General features: G+C 32.6%; 1 protein-coding gene across 1 annotated transcript in view; it reads right to left on the bottom strand.

Annotated features, from left to right (window-relative positions):
• Positions 1–1,214: 1,214 nt before the first annotated feature.
• The window catches only part of DEK (DEK proto-oncogene), a 29,535-nt gene continuing 12,259 nt past the window's right edge, over positions 1,215–18,490 (bottom strand). The window contains exons 8-11 of the mRNA XM_012541621.3: positions 10,561–10,696; positions 10,035–10,183; positions 3,678–3,746; positions 1,215–2,984 (exon numbers count right to left, since the gene is read on the bottom strand). Of these exons, the coding sequence (XP_012397075.1) occupies positions 2,973–2,984; positions 3,678–3,746; positions 10,035–10,183; positions 10,561–10,696 (366 nt within the window). The 3' untranslated portion in view covers positions 1,215–2,972. The remainder of the gene's footprint in view (positions 2,985–3,677; positions 3,747–10,034; positions 10,184–10,560; positions 10,697–18,490) is intronic.

Genomic DNA, 18,490 nt, shown 5'->3' with positions numbered 1-18,490 from the left:
CCCTCATTTCAATGGTCTCTACTGTATTACTCTCTTCCCTAGGGATGACAGTACAGTCTCTTATTGATGCCAGCTGGCTTTTTGTCTAACACTTGCTTTGGGTCTTTGCCCAGAATGTGGAAAACTATTTCAGTGAAATAGTCCCAAGTCCAGGTACTCCACTGCGTGTTGTTCATGAACCAAAGCAAAGGTGACCATGCACACGGAGACTGTTTCCTGTTGGCATCTGTTCTCTTCTACTAAAAGGTTTAACTGTTGTCCCTGCTGTTCTTTACCCAAATTGAAAAAAAAAAGAACCAGGTAGAGAAGAGTAAAAGCAGTGCCCAGTTGATGTATTTGTAGCTGATACAGTGAAAAGCTGCCGGACTTCCCCAGAACGATTGGGATTATTGGAGGCAGGAGGTTGGGATTTGGTGACAGATAAAGTCAAAGGAAAAAGAGATTCAACAATACAAGTGTAGAATTGAACTGGCTTACAAGAGGTTAAATCTGGGAAGAGAGGAGAGTGAAACCAAAGTATGAATGATATTGGCAAAGTATTAAAGAGTAGAGACTGCTAGTTGTGGGGAAAATGAATACATTTGGGAGAACATTACAGGGAGAAATGTAATAATTATGATCAGATAAAGTAACTGCACACTTCTCAAGCCTTCAAGTGCAACACTTTTGGGGGAAGGGGGGGATCGCATATTAAAAGATTTCATAAACAAACTATTAAAGTGCACTAAGAGCTACAACTCTCAAGGAATTATTACTTTATATAAAGAATTGTAAAACCATAGATATGATGAAACCTGTGTTATTACTCTAGCAAACAAACCCCTGATTAATCAAACATACCCCTTTCATTTCAAATGATTAAAAAAGTCTTCCTAAAATGTAACCTAATTTACAATAAACTAAATTAACATTCTCTAGATCATTATTTTATAATGATCATTGGATCTCTGGATCATTGACAGAAAAGACAGAGTGATCTGAATCCATATTAGTCCCTGAAAGTAAACTTTGGTGTGGAACATTAACTTCAAAGAGTTAAAATAGCATTGCAACTTTTCCCAAAAGTAGAAAAAATGTCAAATAATTAAGGGTTTTGACGAGGGTTTTTTTTTTTTAATAAAAGGCTTTAAGTTTTTTTTTTTAAACTTTGCTAATCCCCACAATTAGTTTCTCAAAAGATAACAGGATATAAAAATCAAATGCAAAAGACCAAATATAACATTCAGTACTCACAATTTTAATTTTTTTCAATGACAAGTTTCACAGGAAAAAAAATGAAATTTTATTTTAAAATCAGAAGTCAATTTTGGGATCTGCTTTAAAGTTAGTTTAAAGTAGCTTATTCCAGTCATCTGAATTAATAAGCATACCCTAACATTCTAATAACTGTCATCCAAGGAAAAAAGTAAAATATAACTTCCTATTAAAAGGAAACATAAGTGCCAGTATGCCACATGGAAAACACTATTCAAACTCAACATTTCAGTAATTTACACTGTCCTTTGATACAAAGACAATGAAATGCTTCTTATTCAAATGCTTCAAAGGTCAAATGTTTCCCTTTAACAAATCAAAATTGTTTCAGAATTAGATACAAGTTCATCTGGCAAAATGATTTAAGATATGGTCTATATAAAATATAAAATAAAATGTGTTATTTTACTCTCGTGAAGAATCACATGCAGGAGAAATGAATCCTTCTGTTGTGATCAACTAACATCTTGATTGGCCAAAAAGTTATACTCCAACAGCCCTGATGTGACATATCAATCCATTAATGTAAAAATAAATGCACTACTGGCTTCTTTGAGGAATACTTTTAGTCACAGGGGTCTGCTGCTGACGAATACTAGGTAACTACATTATCTTCATTTGGCATTTGTTTAACTTCTACATCATTACTACAGAAGTAGTCTGTTTCCTGTGAATAGTAATATATTTTATGTGGGCAAAAATCAGTTAAATGAAACTGAGTTCAAGTTTATGATGAGCTGGACATGGTTATAACTCTTCTGAGCTTTTCTCCAAAGTTTCTGAAGCAGTTTTGATTTATATATATATATGCTAAAGTTAATCCTTGAAATATAAAATGCATTTGCTGTCATATTGTAAAGCTAGCTACAGGCAGATTATACTTCCTAAACAAAATAGGACTAAGTGGAAAAGAATGAGTAAATTAACTACTCCTCCAGTATTTCTTCATAACGTCCACTTCCACTGCTCCATCATAGCCTTCTGGCAAAACACTGACACTTCATGTTATAATTCTAAAGATACATAGATTTAAAAATTGATTTGCACAAAGAAATATGAAAACCTTATATACAACAAATCTGTTTTTTAAAAGTACAAAAATAACATCTATGCCAATTGTTTTATCATGCTAATAATTTGCAGTATATGTTAGATAGTTCAGATTTAGTCACCCAAATATTTATAGCATGTGTATTGTATATCCTGAATATAATGAACACACTACTCTTAAGTTTAGATTAGTAGACAGAATGTGTATTCAAAATATTTTCTATACCAAATACTGCAATAACTCAAACTCTGCATATATAAGATGCTAATAGTTACAACTTTTGTTCTACTTGATTATTAAAAGTATTTCATTAGCAAGCTATGAATATTAAGCACACTAAAAGCTACAACAGTCCAAGAGTCCATTACCTTATATAAAGAAATCCAAAATGTACAAAATACACAACTATAAAAAAAAGCAGGGAACATTCATTGCCATGCAAAAATCTTAACTAAAAAAACTGCATAGAAATGCAATTTAAAATGGTGAACTCAAACAAATTTTTACATAACACTTATGACACAAAGTCAGCAGTCAATTCTGCTTAACACAATGCTTAACCAACAAAGATTTAGAAAAGAAAATACATTCTTTTTGCTGGTGTTTATCAGATCTTTGAATTCACGGGAACAATCCAAATCAGCAGCCTTTATAAATGATCTCCGTCTCAAGAAATTAACTGAAATGAAAAAAAAAAAAAAAAAAAAAAAATCAGAACATTGTGTTAACTTCCTTTCTTAGATGTGTGTGTGTGCGCGTGTGTGTATGTGAGAGAGAGAGAGAGAGAGAGAGAGAGACAGACAGATAGACAGACACAGAGACTAACAGGAAAGGAAAGAGCGAGGGTCTGGGAGAATTGGGTGATGGGGAGACAGTCTGTGTATACTTTAGGCATAAAGAGAAGAGAGAAATGTGTAACTATATCACCAAAGAGGGAAATACTATGTTCTAAGAATTCAGGGAATATTTGCCTTGGTAAGTAAAAAACAAAACCAAAACCAAATATATCTACTCAATATGAAAGAGAACTCTTAATGGCATCATGTAATGTCATTTTCTTAACATATTAAAGATTCTTTCTTGTCTCAAGAAAGTATTTATGTAATAGGGACAAAAATCCCCATAATGATAAAATATCAAATGTTTGAAATGACAATAGGAGTATTGACCAAGAAGTCCTCTGAGTTGTAGTTCTACTTGTCACACGTTTTCTATTACTTCCCTCATTTGTCAAATGGTGATGTTAGCAGCTTGCTTAGCTCACAGGATTAATGGGAATGAAATAGGACTGAGAAAGTACTTTGAGAAAAATTAAAGGAAGCTTCATATTCTATTTATATAAAACAAACTCAGCAGAAATGAAAATCTTTACCTCTTTAACAGTCTTCTTAATGAAATCTTTTCTTTCAGACAAATCATAAGCAGGATAGTTTTCATATACCTATAGAAAACAACACATGAAAAAGAATGAAAGATCATCATCAAAATACTTTTTCTGTACTATCATGTAAGAGACTGGTAAATCACCAGATATGAATATTAATAAATACAAAGTAAAATTATGAGTTTTTATTTATATTAATATTTAACAATATGTGTAGCCTAAAGAGTATAAATGCCTTTTTATTATGTCATAAATAGAAACCAACATCTTAAAAAATTTACAGGACATATTTTGTCAATAAAAAGTATGTTTATTGGGGCAACTAGGTGGTACAGTGGATAGAGCACCAGCCCTTAAGTCAGGAGGACCTGAGTTCAAATCTGACCTCAGACACTTAACACACACTTCCTAGCTGTGTGACCCTGGGCAAGTCACTTAACCCCAATTGCCTCAGGGGGGAAAAAAGCTTATTTTTTTCGATGAAACAAAAATATGAAAATGCATTAATCTCAACATAATTATAATTTACTGTCTTAAGGGGTCTGGGTTAGCTAAAGTATTAGAATTTTTTCAGCATAAGGCACAGAGTCAGACATGATGGAAACACATGAACAACAATAAAAATACTAAAATCTAGGTTCCAATTTAAAAAAAAATAACATTTTAACACAGAGTAATTAGTGTTACCAGGCAATAAAAAGTATTTCCCACAAATGAATTTATCAGAAAATTTTATCAGGAGCTTACTCTTAAAGTATAAATATAATTTTTATGACTTTAAATGAAAATCTTTTCTAAAACAAATTATTATTCAGTTGTGTCTGACTTCTTGTGATCCCATCTGGAATTTTCTTGGCAAAGATACTGAAGTGCTTTGCCACTTCCTTCTCAGCTCATTTCACAGAAGAGAAAACTGAAGGATTAAGTAACTTGCCCAGGGTCAAAGAGCTAGTAACTTGTTGGAAGCTAAAAGTTGAATTCCTTTTTCTGACTTCAGTGCTAGCATTCTATTTATTGCACTCCTTAGCTTTCCATAAAACAGATTACAGGCTTAAGAAAGAAAGAAACCAACAATGCAGTAATCTATAGAACAATGGACTCAAAGAAAGAGTTAGAGGACTTGGGACCGCCCTTCTAAATCTAATTAGATATATGAAGTTGGACAAACCACCTATCTCTTCTAAATGAGGAATTTAAAACCGATTATCTCTTGCTTTTGAGACCTAAAATAAACAACTCTTTTAAGATATATGCTGTGTACACATATATTGTATTTAACTTATACTTTAACATATTTAACATGTATTGGTCAACCTTCCATCTGGGGGAAGGGGTGGGGGGAAGGAGGGAAAAAGTTGGAACAAAAGGATTTGCAACTGCCAATGCTGAAAAATTACCTATGCATATATCTTGTAAATATAAAAAGCTATATTTTAAAAAAGAGTATATGCTGAATATAACCTTTTCTTGATGATCCATGAACATTAATTATTGTTATATACTCCATCTGTCCTCAGATGATTTTTGAATCTTTGTTTTGTTTGAATGTGTTTAAAAGGGAATGCTTTTTAAAAAATCCCTACTGTGAAGTAATCATTTCTTGTTGATATAGTACAAAGTGCTTTGGATGTATAATCAGAAAACTGGCTACATATAATGATGGTTATTTATTTACTGGTCTTTCATGGTCAATATCACGAAAAGATGATAATCGTCTCATCTGTAAGTTAACAGGTGAATTAGATGATTTTTAATGCTCTTTCTAGTTCTAAATCTGCTTTTATAAACTTGCCATTAATAGAGCTTTGTCCTTTTGTGAGTTGCTTCTTCTAATCTACTGTGAATGAATGAGCATTTACTAAGCTGTGTGGTCAACATCTCTGTGGTTTGCACAATCAGGCTTGTTCTTTGTTACTGTAATAACTGTGACTACTGTGTGCCAGGTACTGAGCAAACCAGTGTAAATGTAAGAATCTTAGCCTGAAGGAAGATGCAGCATCAGCTTCTTGCAGCAGGGGAGACGTGATCTAATTCTAGAAGGAAAATAATTGAGGTAAGGGATTCTGGATGGATGGTTGATGGAAAGTCTTGTAGAGGGAACCCTAAGTAAGCCACTGTAACTGTACTGTAGGGTATGTAAAAGAAATAAAGTAGAAAAGAACATAGGAAAAAAGTTTCCTATACATAGAACCTGAGGGCACCAATATTGTGAAAATGTGGATGAGATTAAAAAGAGAAACACAAAATCACAAATGATATTATACCAAAGCTGGAGAATATATCAACAATGCTTCCCCTTAAAGGATCACAGAGACCAAGATAATATGCAACAACAGGCAAGGGAAGGGTTCTTCAACTATCCAAACCTCAAGTCCAACTATTCAAAAAGGAAAGAAGCCAATAAATTGATTTGCTGACAATTTTACTTCAAGAAACAGATGAAACAATGAAGGCAGAGCTATTATTTTAAACTCGATGGACAGGTTGTAGGAGTAATAGTTGTAGGAATCTCAGAAAAAAGTGATCCTAAAAGCCTGAAGTTGGTAATACAGAAAGAACAGAATACGACACAGATAAGTACCAGATGGAGACTTAAAAAAAAAAGTTTATTTCATGAACTTTTGAGGAAGAGTTTTGAGTTCATAAACAAGCAACCGAAAAGGTATTAATTATATTCTGTGACAGAAAGCTCTCAAACAAAATTCTAACTATTAACAATTGAAAAAGAGGAAGATATCCAAGACCACCAAAGTAACGTCAGAGAAAATTCTCTTATGAACTTTAAGATTTCAAAAGCAAATGTGTAAAGGATGAAAGGATAAATTACCAAAAATGAATAGAGAAAGGGTTGCATGAATCCATACAATTAAGTTTAAGACTGTAAGTCCAGATGACTGTATTGGTTAAAAAACCCTGCCTTTTTTTTTTTTTTTTTTTTTGAGTTTATCTTCAAATCTTGCCCAGGATGAAGTATAGCAGCCAATCATATGGATCCATTCCCTTGCCTCCATTTCCAAAGTGGGCCCTCTTGTGTATTCTTAAGTAGCCTGATAGTTCCTTATTTCTGGAGCCATACCATTTTGGATCTGCACATTAAATTGTGAGTTTCCTCAGGGTGGGGCTTTTGATTTTTTTTTATCTCCAGTCTTACATAATCCCTGGCATATAATATGTGCTTAATTTACTGATACATTAACATTGCAAATACTGGATCAACTTCAGTCTACTGAAGCTCAGAACTCATGTCGTCAGGTGGCAAGGATTACAGGCATTTGTCATCACAGTCAGCAAAAAAACCCAAAATCCCCTGTCCTTCAAAATACTGAGAGATAAACCTGGAAAGAGCTTTCTAAAATGTGTAACATCCTCGTTAATGTTTTCAACAATGATTAAGATGTATACGTATACATACATACATACAAACTGTTCACATCCTACAGTTTTAAATTTTAATAGTTTATGTATGTATATACATATAGAAAACACCTTTTTATTGAATATGTGGATGGCATAACTATGTAAAGATATAAATTAGAAATGATGACAGAATTTGATGACAGAATTAAGATTCAAAATGATCCTTTAAACCATTCTGAAATGCAATTTGGAACTGTGCCCAAAGGGCTATAAAATTATATATACCCTTTGATCGAGCAATACTACTGCCAAGTCTATATCCCAAAGATATCCAAAAAAAGGGAATGGGACCTATTTGTACAAAAATATTTATAGTGCTCTTTTTGTGGTGGTTAAGAATTGGAAATCAAAGGAATGTCCATCAATTGGGAAAAATTTAACCCCACCTGTGGAATGAGTGTAATGAAATATTGTCTTCTAAAAAATGAAAAGCAGGATGATTAAAAAAAAACCAGGACTTACATGAACTGATGCATAGTGAAGTTAATAGAACCAGAAAAATATTGTAGAAAAAAACCAGAAAAAAGTTCAATGAACTGTGAATGACTTACTCTCAACAATTCAATGATCCAAGACAATTCCAAAGGACTAATGATGAAACATATTATCCACCTCCACTTTTTTTCTTTTATTCAAGTCTTCTTGTACAAAACATTTTACAGATTTTCACGTGTATAAACTATATTTGATTGCTGTCTCAGGGAGGGAGAGGCATAAAATTTGGAACTCAGAATTTTAAATAAAAATGTTTATTAAGTTGGGAAAAAAGAAAAAAACCCCACAATCGATCCTTCAACTCTGACAAGATGACAAATAACATCTTGCTTTCTAAAGATGATTCGAAGACCTGGATGTTTTAACTGAGTACAAATTCAAAAATAGCCAGCACTATGATGTACATTATAGCTAAAAGATCTAATGAAATCTTAAGGAATGTCAACCAAATACACCATGTTGAGCAGGTCACATTTGGAACACTATATTCATTTCTTCTAAGCAATATATAAAAATGAAATTTCATGAACAAGTTAAATGAAATTTAAATAAAGTACTGGGTTTAATGTTTATTCTGGAGAAGAAAATTCTTCTAGCGTAGGGAAGAGTATAATTATGGCTTGAATATTTGACTGTTGGCTGGTAAATAGAATGAGTAGATTCAGTCTCTTGATTTCCAGAGGACAGAACTGGAGTAAATAGGAGCTACAAGAGGGATTGATTTTTTTTCCTCTCTAGCAATTAAATATACCACAAAATGCTCTCTGAAAGTAGTGCTCTCCTTGTCAACAGAAGTTTAGAAAGAGAAGCAAGATGACTTAAGTCCAATTTATTTTACAAGCCATACTTTTACTGGAAAGCAAGTTGGACTAGATGAACTCTAGTTTTTAAGATTAAGATTCTATTCAACCTCAAATGCAAGACATTTTATTAAAAAAATCAAGTTCAGTGGCACATTATACTACCACAGTCTGAAACAGTTATTTTCCCCATCATATGGTAAGGCAATTGTATTTAGATGAGCAATACAGATAAAAGTACAAGCTCTCTATGGTAAAACAATTTATACAATAAAACTTTCAATTATACAAAACTTGACTAAGAAATAAGAGTGGAGCATCAATAGAATCAATTAGGTACACAATATATGGAAGTAAAAGACCATACAATCTAGTGTCTGATAAAATCAAAGCTTTACGCTTTTGGGGCAAGAATTCCTATGTGATAAAAATTACTATAAAACCTGGAAAATACTTACTTCCGAGCTAAATATAAAGGAAGAGTTCATGACCAAGAGAGAGAGAATTACCAGAAATAAAATGGCTAATTTTGGTTACATGAAGAAATGTAGCTAAAATTAAAAGGAAAGGAAAAAAGTAAGGAAAAAATTTTATTAGCAGATTTACCTGAAAAAGGCCTCATTTCTCAAACATATAGGAAACCAAGCCAAATTTATAAAACTAAGTCATTCCTCAAAAAGAAATGAACAGTTTTTAGAAGAAATCAAAGCTGTCAACAGTCAAGATGAAAAAAACATTCTAGGTCATTACTGATTAAAAAAATAACAGGGACACTAATCCATTACTAGTAGAGTAGTGAACTGGTTCAATCATTCTGGAGAATAATTTGGAACTATACCTAAAGGGTTATAAAACTATGCATATATCCTTTAACCCAGCAATACTACTACTAGACATGTATCCCAAAAAAAGATCAAGGAAAAGGGAAAAGGATCTATATGTACAAAGATATCTGTAACAGCTCTTTTTGCAGTGGCAAAAAACTGGTTATTGAGGGGATGATCACCAATTAGGGAATGGTTGAACAAGTTGAGGAATATGGTTATGATGGAATACAATTTACAATAAGAAATGACAAACAAACAAGATGATTTCAGAAAAATGTAGGAAAACTAATATGAACTGATGCAAAATGAAGTCAACATAACCAGGAAAACATTGTATACACAGTAACAGCGATTTTGTAATGGTGATCTGAACTGAACTACTACTGAACTTAGCTACGCTAATTAATACAATAATCCAAGACTCATTATGTAAAATGCTACCCACCTCAGAAAAAGAATCGATGCAAACTCACTTGAGGGAAGATAGAAGCATACTTTAAAAAATCTCCTTTATTGCTTTTACCTTTTTGGGGGAGTAGCAGAAGAAGTAACATGGAAATGTTTTGAATGATTTTACTTATCTTGCCTTATCAAGTGGTGGCAAAGTATGGATTGAAGGAAGAGAATTTGGAACTCAAGAATTTTTAAAATTAAATATAAATAAAAAATTATACAAAATTTCATCTGTTCTTAATATTTCTATATAATTGTTCCAAATGACATAATACAGATTGAAAGTATTAATTAAGCCAGTAAATAGTTTAATATATATATATATATATATATATATATATATGTACACATACCTCTTTGCAAATCTGTTTCATTGTGACTTCTTCCAAGTTGGCATTGGCCAGAAGTTTCTTTACAGTCTCTTTTAGTTCTTCATCTGTAGGCGGTTTTTTCAGTTTCTTAATTAAAGGCTCATCATCTGAACTATCTTCAGACTCACTTTCTAAATTTAGAAAAGATTTTGGTATAAGAACTCAAAGATTTTCTTAGCTATAAACAAGTATTGGGCTCTCAAATGTTCATTCATATAATTCTCCATCAATATCACCAATCACCACAACATATAGATGGTGAAACTATTTTCTTAATTTTGTTGTTTAAGCAAATCTTTAATAGTTACAAAATTGTCAACGTGAGCCTTTTCAGTATTCTTAAAGGTTCATCAAGACACACTTCAATTTATTTTCTAGATTGCAATTCCCTCATTAATATGTAATACATTTTCTACATGTCAAACTTTCCTCCACAGTAACCATTAAGCTAATTTTACTGCTACACAAAACAAAGACAATAACAAACTGTTTTTATTTGTTTTTTTACCTTTTTTGGAATTATTTTGATTTTTCTTAGTGGTACTGCTATCCGCCTTCTTGACATTGGCACTTTTAACAGATTTTTTGCTTTTCGAAGGAGTTTTTTGTTTAGGTTTTTCTTTTTTAGATGTCTTTTTCGGTGGCTATTGACAGAATAGAGAGACATGCATGGATTAAATTCATAGCTTTTACTCCTCTATCTAGCAATTAAAATTGTTAAGGACCAATAACCTTTAGACTAAACACAAATATTTAATAATTATTCATTCCTCTGCAGTACAGGCCTGGTAAGCTATAATCTCTGTCACAATTTTATAAAACTTTTAAAGTTCCCTGATTCCTAAACCTCACCTACATTCTCAGAGGATATCCACTAATAGTTGATAACTAAAAACTAACAATGAGGATCTGGAATTAACTGGGCAAGGAATTATGTTTTTTGTGTGTTTGGATTTCTTTATCAAATAAACTGTTTAATTTGTGAGGAAATTAATGTAAATTCAGCAAGCACTTAATTTATTAGGCATAAGTGGCATTTAAAAAAACAGAACTAAAACTTATTTACCAAAAGAGACAAGGGCAAATTTCGAATCAACACAGGTAGAAAATTTTATGAAAATGAATTTTCTTGGAAACTTCAAATTTACTTTTCTAATGATCAAATTCTTCTTGATAGGTCTCTTAAGATCATGATTCTTGCTTTCTTAAAGACTATACTGAACACAATTATTTCTAATAATCTAGTGTCATTACTATGGATAAATCAATTATCATTCTTATAATCTGCTTTGATATGTCTGACTATTTATCCAGTGCACTAAATAGATCCAGGTTTTTAATGCTTTTATATCTACTTTAATATTTTTCTTCTTCTTCCATTACTATTATTGGTCATGGTCTGTCTCTATGAGGTTCTTACCCTCTCCCTATTTTGATGGGATAACAAACAATATAATCAGACTTGTTATGTAAAATAAGAAGAAAAAATTATGTTTAAGTGGCTGAGTCACTGTTCTATAAGTATAAGGATTTTAATACACAGAACATGTTATTTGTTTGGTTCCTAACAAGCCTTGTTTTGGGTTAGTTCTTGTTTAATTACTTTCTAGCAGGCTGAAATTTCTGAATGAGCATTCTCAAGTGAGATTTCAATAGGGATATATTTTATCTTGATGCTTTTTCAAGATGTAGTTTCAAAATTAGGTATTAATGCTTAGTCTGTACCTAATATCTGTCTTGGGTACTGAATGGAATACAAAGAAAATGCCAAGTTCTCTGCTCTGTATATGACATGCAATATGCCGTCTCACAAAATCTCAAATACTCATCAAAGGAAAACTATAAATTCAGCTTAACAGGCAGTATTATTAATATGTACAGCTGTTAACTTTATAGATTTCACATGGAAGAAGATACATTGGGTGTAGATGGTAGTATTAAGAAAATTAATCTCCACAAATCTGACAACACTGAAAAATGTTTTAGAAATTGTGAGATGAAATTATATTTCTATTAGACTGTCACACTGACTAGGGAAATTCATAGTAGTTAACATAGATGTATATTATAAAAATTAAAATTTCCAAGTATGAATTTACACAAAGACAGAGATGAGTCGATGTCTTTTATTGATGATATAGGATTTCAGTTGGGAATGATAGTAGTGTGGAAGAATTTGCTAAAATTCAACTGTTCAGTAGATAATAGCATAGGACTTTTCAATCTTTAAAAAAATAAAACCTTTAAGCACAGTTTTATCTTCTGCTATATCATTACTATGAATGTATATTATATGACAAAGTTTAGGCTTTATCAAAAAAAAAATCTTTAAAATAACTGAAATTCTAATTCTTGAGAGATTTGGTTAGGCTAGAAACTTAAAAAGTAAAAAAAAAAAAAAAAGCTAATATTCCAAGGAGGATTTAAAGTTATAAATACTTCACTGTGAATTTAATATAAATTCATTTGTTTTCCTAACCCTTCCCTAGCTGAGATCAAAACAGGAATTCTAATTATAAGCATAATGGAGGAAAGTAAGATCATTATGAAACACAAATAAATAACTCAGAAAGGTTAAATTGAGTATATTGTTATGAGAGTCATATTATGGTCTATCTAGTATGTATTGGCAGCTGATATGAAGTAAGGGAAAATGGCAGTTTTAAGAACAGGAGGAAGAAAATAAACACTTGTCATAAAGCTTCTGTGTTCAGGTTTTGACTCCACCACCACCACCACTACTACTACTACTACTACTACTACTACTACTACTACTACTACTACTACTACTACTACTACTACTACTACTACTACTACTACTACTTATTATCTGTACGACTAGCAATGAGTGTGTCAATCTCATTATCAATATAGACATCCTTGGAAAGTATACCACCAAGGTAAGTGAGCTTATTCACAGCATTCAAAACTTCACCATTTAGCGTAATTGACGGTAGACTTGTATTTTCTTGGTTAACTGTTAGGCCAAAATTAGCACAAGCTGCAGAGAATTGATCCATACTTTGTTGCATCTCTGTTTCGGTGGCTGCATTGAGTGCACAATCACTTGCAAACAAAAAAATCACGCACCAATACTCCCTCCACTTTAGTTTTGACTTATAGTCTTTTCAATGTGAAAAAATTTACCATCAGTGTGGTAGTTGACTTTGATTCCATGTATGTCCTTATTGAAGGCATTTGATAACATAGCTGAATACATCATGCTAAAAAGCATGGGAACAAGCACACAGCTTTGTTTCATTCCACTGATGACTGGAAAAACTTGAGAGCATTGCCCACTGTCAGACTGACACACACATTGCCAGAGATAACTCAGTTTTGAGAAGGCTTTGAAGGAAAAATGTGAGAGAGAGGTATTAGATTTGACTACCAAACTGAAGGTCTACAGAGCCATTGGCAGATCTCATTGACATATGTCTGTAAAAACTGGACAGTGTACCAACAACACGCCAGGAAATTGAATCGTTTCCATTTGAATTATCTTAAAAAGATTCTCAAGATCACCAGCAGAATAAGGTACCAGACACTGAGGTCTTTCCTCAAATTAAACTGCCAAGCATTCCAACTCTACTGCAGAGAACACAACTTCATTGGGCTGGCCACATTGTTTGAATGCCAAATAAATTGTTTTACGGAGAACTTACATAGGGGAAGGACTGCCAAAGTGGTCAGAAAAAGTGATACAAGAATACTTTCAAGGGATCTCTTAAGAACTTTAGAATTGATTACATGATAGGGGAGAACCAGCACATTTCTGTCCATCATGGCATGCCCTCATCAGAGAAGGTGCTGTGCTCTATGAGCAAAGCAGAACTGAAGTAGCCCAAAGGAAATGTACAAATTAAGAGTGGCCACCCCAATAGTGGCAAACTATTCCAAACTTATATTGATTTGATCAGCCACAGTCGGACATACTGTAACTTGATTCTAGCATAGTGATGTCATTTTGGTTGTTTGAAAATAAAGGATAACTACACAACTTGTGTGACTATGGACCAGTCACTTTAAAACTCTTTAGTACTAGTTTCCTTTTTTCTGTTCTATTTAATATGGAACTAAACACATATATTACATACCCAATTCTGTGCCAAGTGCTTTACAAAAATTATCTCATTTGAGGTTTACAAACAACATGGGGAGGTAGGTGCTATTATAATCTATACTTTACAACTTTAAAAAACTGAGGCAGATGAGATTAAGCAACTTGCCCTTGGGAACACGATAACTATCTTAGTCCAGATTCAAATCCCCAATTCTTCCTGATAGAACCAAAGCTCTATTCACTGTACCACCAAGCTGCCTTTTATGGAGAATAGGACTAGATCTTAAAATCGATCTTAATAGACTGGTGAAGAAAGTAAATCCATACCAACTCCTCTCCAAAGGAACTCTTAGAGGCAATGTGTAAGTAAGTGTGATATGGCCTTTGTACTACTTACTGAAAAATAGCCTGAATTTCATAAGTTTTAAATAGAACATAGTTTCTTGGAACTTACTGATGAATTCTGCAATTTAGATTCTGGAGAATGGAGAATATACCATGAAGATACTATATTGTATTTTATTACACAAAAGAGATTTTTATAATATATTTATAATATACACATAATATATACTCTCCATGTATGATTTTTCCAATATAATTACTGCATTATTTGCTACACTAATATTTCTTTACTGGGGTGAATAATGTTTAGGAAAGTGCTTGAATGTGCCAAGAGTTCAATCATATTCAGATATAGAAATACTACTGGGTATATCAATATTCAAATCTATTAGAAAAATGTAAATATCAGCTAAATTAAGTTCTCAAATTAAAATTAAAGTGTGCTTAAGAGTTAGTTTGAAAAAATTTTAAAGAACATGTTTATTAGCAAAGGCCATGGTATCATAAATTAGACATTACAGTCTTTACTTGGAAAATTTTGTGTTCTAAGCAAACATGTTGGTCCTAGTGACCTATTCGTCAAACTAATCAAATTATATTCGTGCCAAATTAGAATTTTCCCTAGTGATCTAACCAAATCAAACTATATAGACCAAAAACAAACAAACAAAAACCCAAAATCCCCCAAACCCACCAAAAAAACCAATCAACCAAAAAACCCTCCTAAACCAAAAAGATACAAAACCAAAAACCTAGAAAATAAAAATAGCTCTGGAAAAACTAGGAATCAACAAACTATCTAGAAGTAAATAAACAGGGTATACTCTCCCATTACTTAAAAATCACAGTAAACAGTAATATGCATATAACAAGTCACTTTTTCATAACTGAAATAACTACCTCAAGCACAGATAAAGAGAACATCAGAATAGATTAGCTAACACAATCCTAATAAACCATATTAGTTTTTTTCAATTTCAGCTTTTCTCTCAAGGGCAGAAGTGTGGTTTTATTCCCATTAGGAGGACAAAAACCAGAATGAAACCAGTTTTCCTGAATTCTCAAAGTTCCTTAAAAACTTAGGAATAATTAAACTACACAGGTGTCAAGAAATGCATACAATTTAAGTTTTCAACGATTTAGTCCCCACATTCATGTAATAATTAACAAATTTAAGCATTTATTATATAACTGGAATTTATGGTATCCATTTGAAAAACAAAATTTTTTTCTCAGAAATATTTATTTAGCTTTAAAAAATTGTGTTCTGGAGTTTTTATCAAAAGAAAAGCTGATAAACAATTTACACAAGATAACAAAAATAATCTGGATTCAAAAATAGAGGTAATGTTTTTTGACTTCTAATTCAAATACTTGTAAGTAACTTGCTTCTCTCTCCTCTACTAGGCCCCAAAATAAAGCTTGACTTTTCTCATTATTCTATTTAAATTCTACAAAAGCAAAGCTGGATCATTCGTAAAATGCATCTTGTATTTTTTTGCTGTGTCTTTGCTTACTACTGGTAGTCTTCTTCCAAATGAAATCAAGATTCATCTCAAAGACTAACTCTTCCACAAATCCTTTCTTGATCATCCCAGGGAAAATATTCTTTCCTTCCAAAGAGAACTTTCCTTGTACCATACATATAGCACATACCATCTCTTACATTTATTGCTTGTGATCCTCACAATGCTGTCCACACAGTCATTAAATAATAGTATTCCTTGAATGAGGCTGAAATACTAAAGTTAAATTGACCCTAATAATTCAAAAGAAGAATGTCAGAAAAATTTGCATAATTCAGAACACCTTTGACCTTTAAAGAAATATATAATGGGGTCTGAAGATGTTTGCTAGCAAAGTTTGTGAATAGAAATAGATAAAACAGTAAGAAAAAAAAGCATAATTCTCATGGGGCAGGGGTGCAGATATGCATTTTAAAGTTGGCTTATTCTTTTTTTGGGGGGAGGGGGGGAATGCTGCCAAGAGATTCAGTTAACTTCTCTCAAAAATAAAGAATTTTTTTTTTTTTTTGGTGTGCTACAGGTCAACAGATCAGACTGCACAGGCACAACAATTACAGCCAGTCTAACATTCAAGACCAACCAACAGATTAGGAAAAAAAAAATCTATGTATGTATGTGTGTGTATATATATATATATATATAAAATTCCATCTGTCTGATACCTTGAAGGAACAGAAACAGAGGAACATGCCATTACTTTCTGAAGGAAGGCCAAAAAATATTGGGGGAGCTTACCTATCTTTTATAGGCAGCAGGGCTCTTGAAGGAGGGTCTCCAAAAAAGACGCCTGTCACAGAGCCAGATTCCTGTCCTCACCGCAGAAAGGTTGTACTGGGTGAACAGATGAATAAAATATAAATTAGCTTTCAATAGACTACTTTAAAAAATACTTTGTCTTAGAAACCCAGAATGGGTGTCTAAAAATCACAATAAATAACCTATTAAAGGCTGCTTAGCTGGAAGAATATAGCAAGAACAAGAAATGTGCAAAATTAATAAGTTCATTAAAAAAAAGACCTTAAATAGGTTGAGAATTGTCTAAGCAGATATTAATACTGACTTTCCAATTTTGCCTTCCAACAAAGTCTTAACGGCTCAGAACTGTTCCTTGATTCATAAAATATGGAAATCATGGGCCAGAAACAATACTCACTTGATAGCAATTCTTGGTCTATAAAATAAGAATGCTCCAATCTCAAGTTTCAAAAAGATAAGAGTGTGTGTGGGGAAAAACCTCTGGAAGTGGAGATTAGGGTTTCTTCAAGTTATAAAAAATTTCAGAGCATCATCTGGCATTATCAGTACCTCAAACACAACACAACCAATTACATCTGATTTCTTCCTCCCCCCCTTCCCTCCCCCCCCCCCCCCGACTTCATAATTTTATATGGGGAACTATTTGGTTTTTCAGGTTTATAACACTGAGATTTTTCTCTTCTACTACTACTATTACTATTATACTACTGAAAATAGCTTACATTTATGTAGAATGCTGTAAGGTTTGCAAAGCTTACTTTACAAACATTTCATTTAATAATCTTATGAAATAAGACATTCCAGCCATTAATATTCCAATTTTACAGAAGACAAAACTGAGTCTCAGTGACTTGCCCATGGTCACACAAAGCAGAATCTGAAGCTAGGACTTTCTGTTGCCATAATTAGGGCTTTGATATACCATGATGCTTTTCTGATTATTCTCTTTCCCTTAAGTCTCACATTCAATCTTAAAAAGTGTTATCAATTCTAATGACAATTTCTAGCATCAATCTTCTCTGTTACCAGTGTCACCATGCTAATGAAGGTCCCTTATTACCTATCTGGACTATTGTTAACAGTAAACAGTTAACAGTTTCTTAAACATGTTTTCCTGCCTTTCCCCATTTCCCTTTCTTCCAGGTCACTGTTCCTATCACTGCCACAATAAACTTTCCTATGAACAGAACTCTTCCCTTATTCAAAAGCTCCCAAGAGTCTTAAATTCTACTGTACAAAGAATTCCAGGTTTTTTTATAAATCTCCATCTTCCTTCCTGATCTTAACTTATGCCATTCCCCTCTGTGCATTCCAACCAAACATCTTTATTCTTTTATTCAGATTGTCCCTTGTGACTGAAATTTCTTTCCTTCCATCTTTCTACTTCTTGAATACCTTTCCATCCTTGAAAAATTAACTCAAATGTCACTTCTTCTAAAAAGCTTTCCCTGATCCTCCTGGTTGACAAAAACCATCCTTCCCTCCCAGGCACACGGCACTTTTTATTTTTGTACTTTTGTAATGCTGTACTTATGTTCTATTGCATACTACAGTTATCTGGGCTGATTCCTTATTCCTCTACTACACTGTTAAGTATCTGGAAGGCAAAGGCAGAATCATTTAACAATTTTGTTCCTTTAGAACTTAGTGCCCTGTACAAAATAGGTACTTACTATTATATAATTATTTGTACTATATCCTTGTAATCGTACAAATTTGCAAAGATTGTATAATATCATCTTAGGGGA

Source organism: Sarcophilus harrisii, chromosome 1 (genome assembly GCF_902635505.1).
Source record: "Sarcophilus harrisii chromosome 1, mSarHar1.11, whole genome shotgun sequence".
NCBI lineage: Eukaryota > Metazoa > Chordata > Mammalia > Dasyuromorphia > Dasyuridae > Sarcophilus > Sarcophilus harrisii.
Note: the sequence above shows the minus strand (reverse complement) of the source record. Positions and strands in the feature narration are given on the sequence as shown.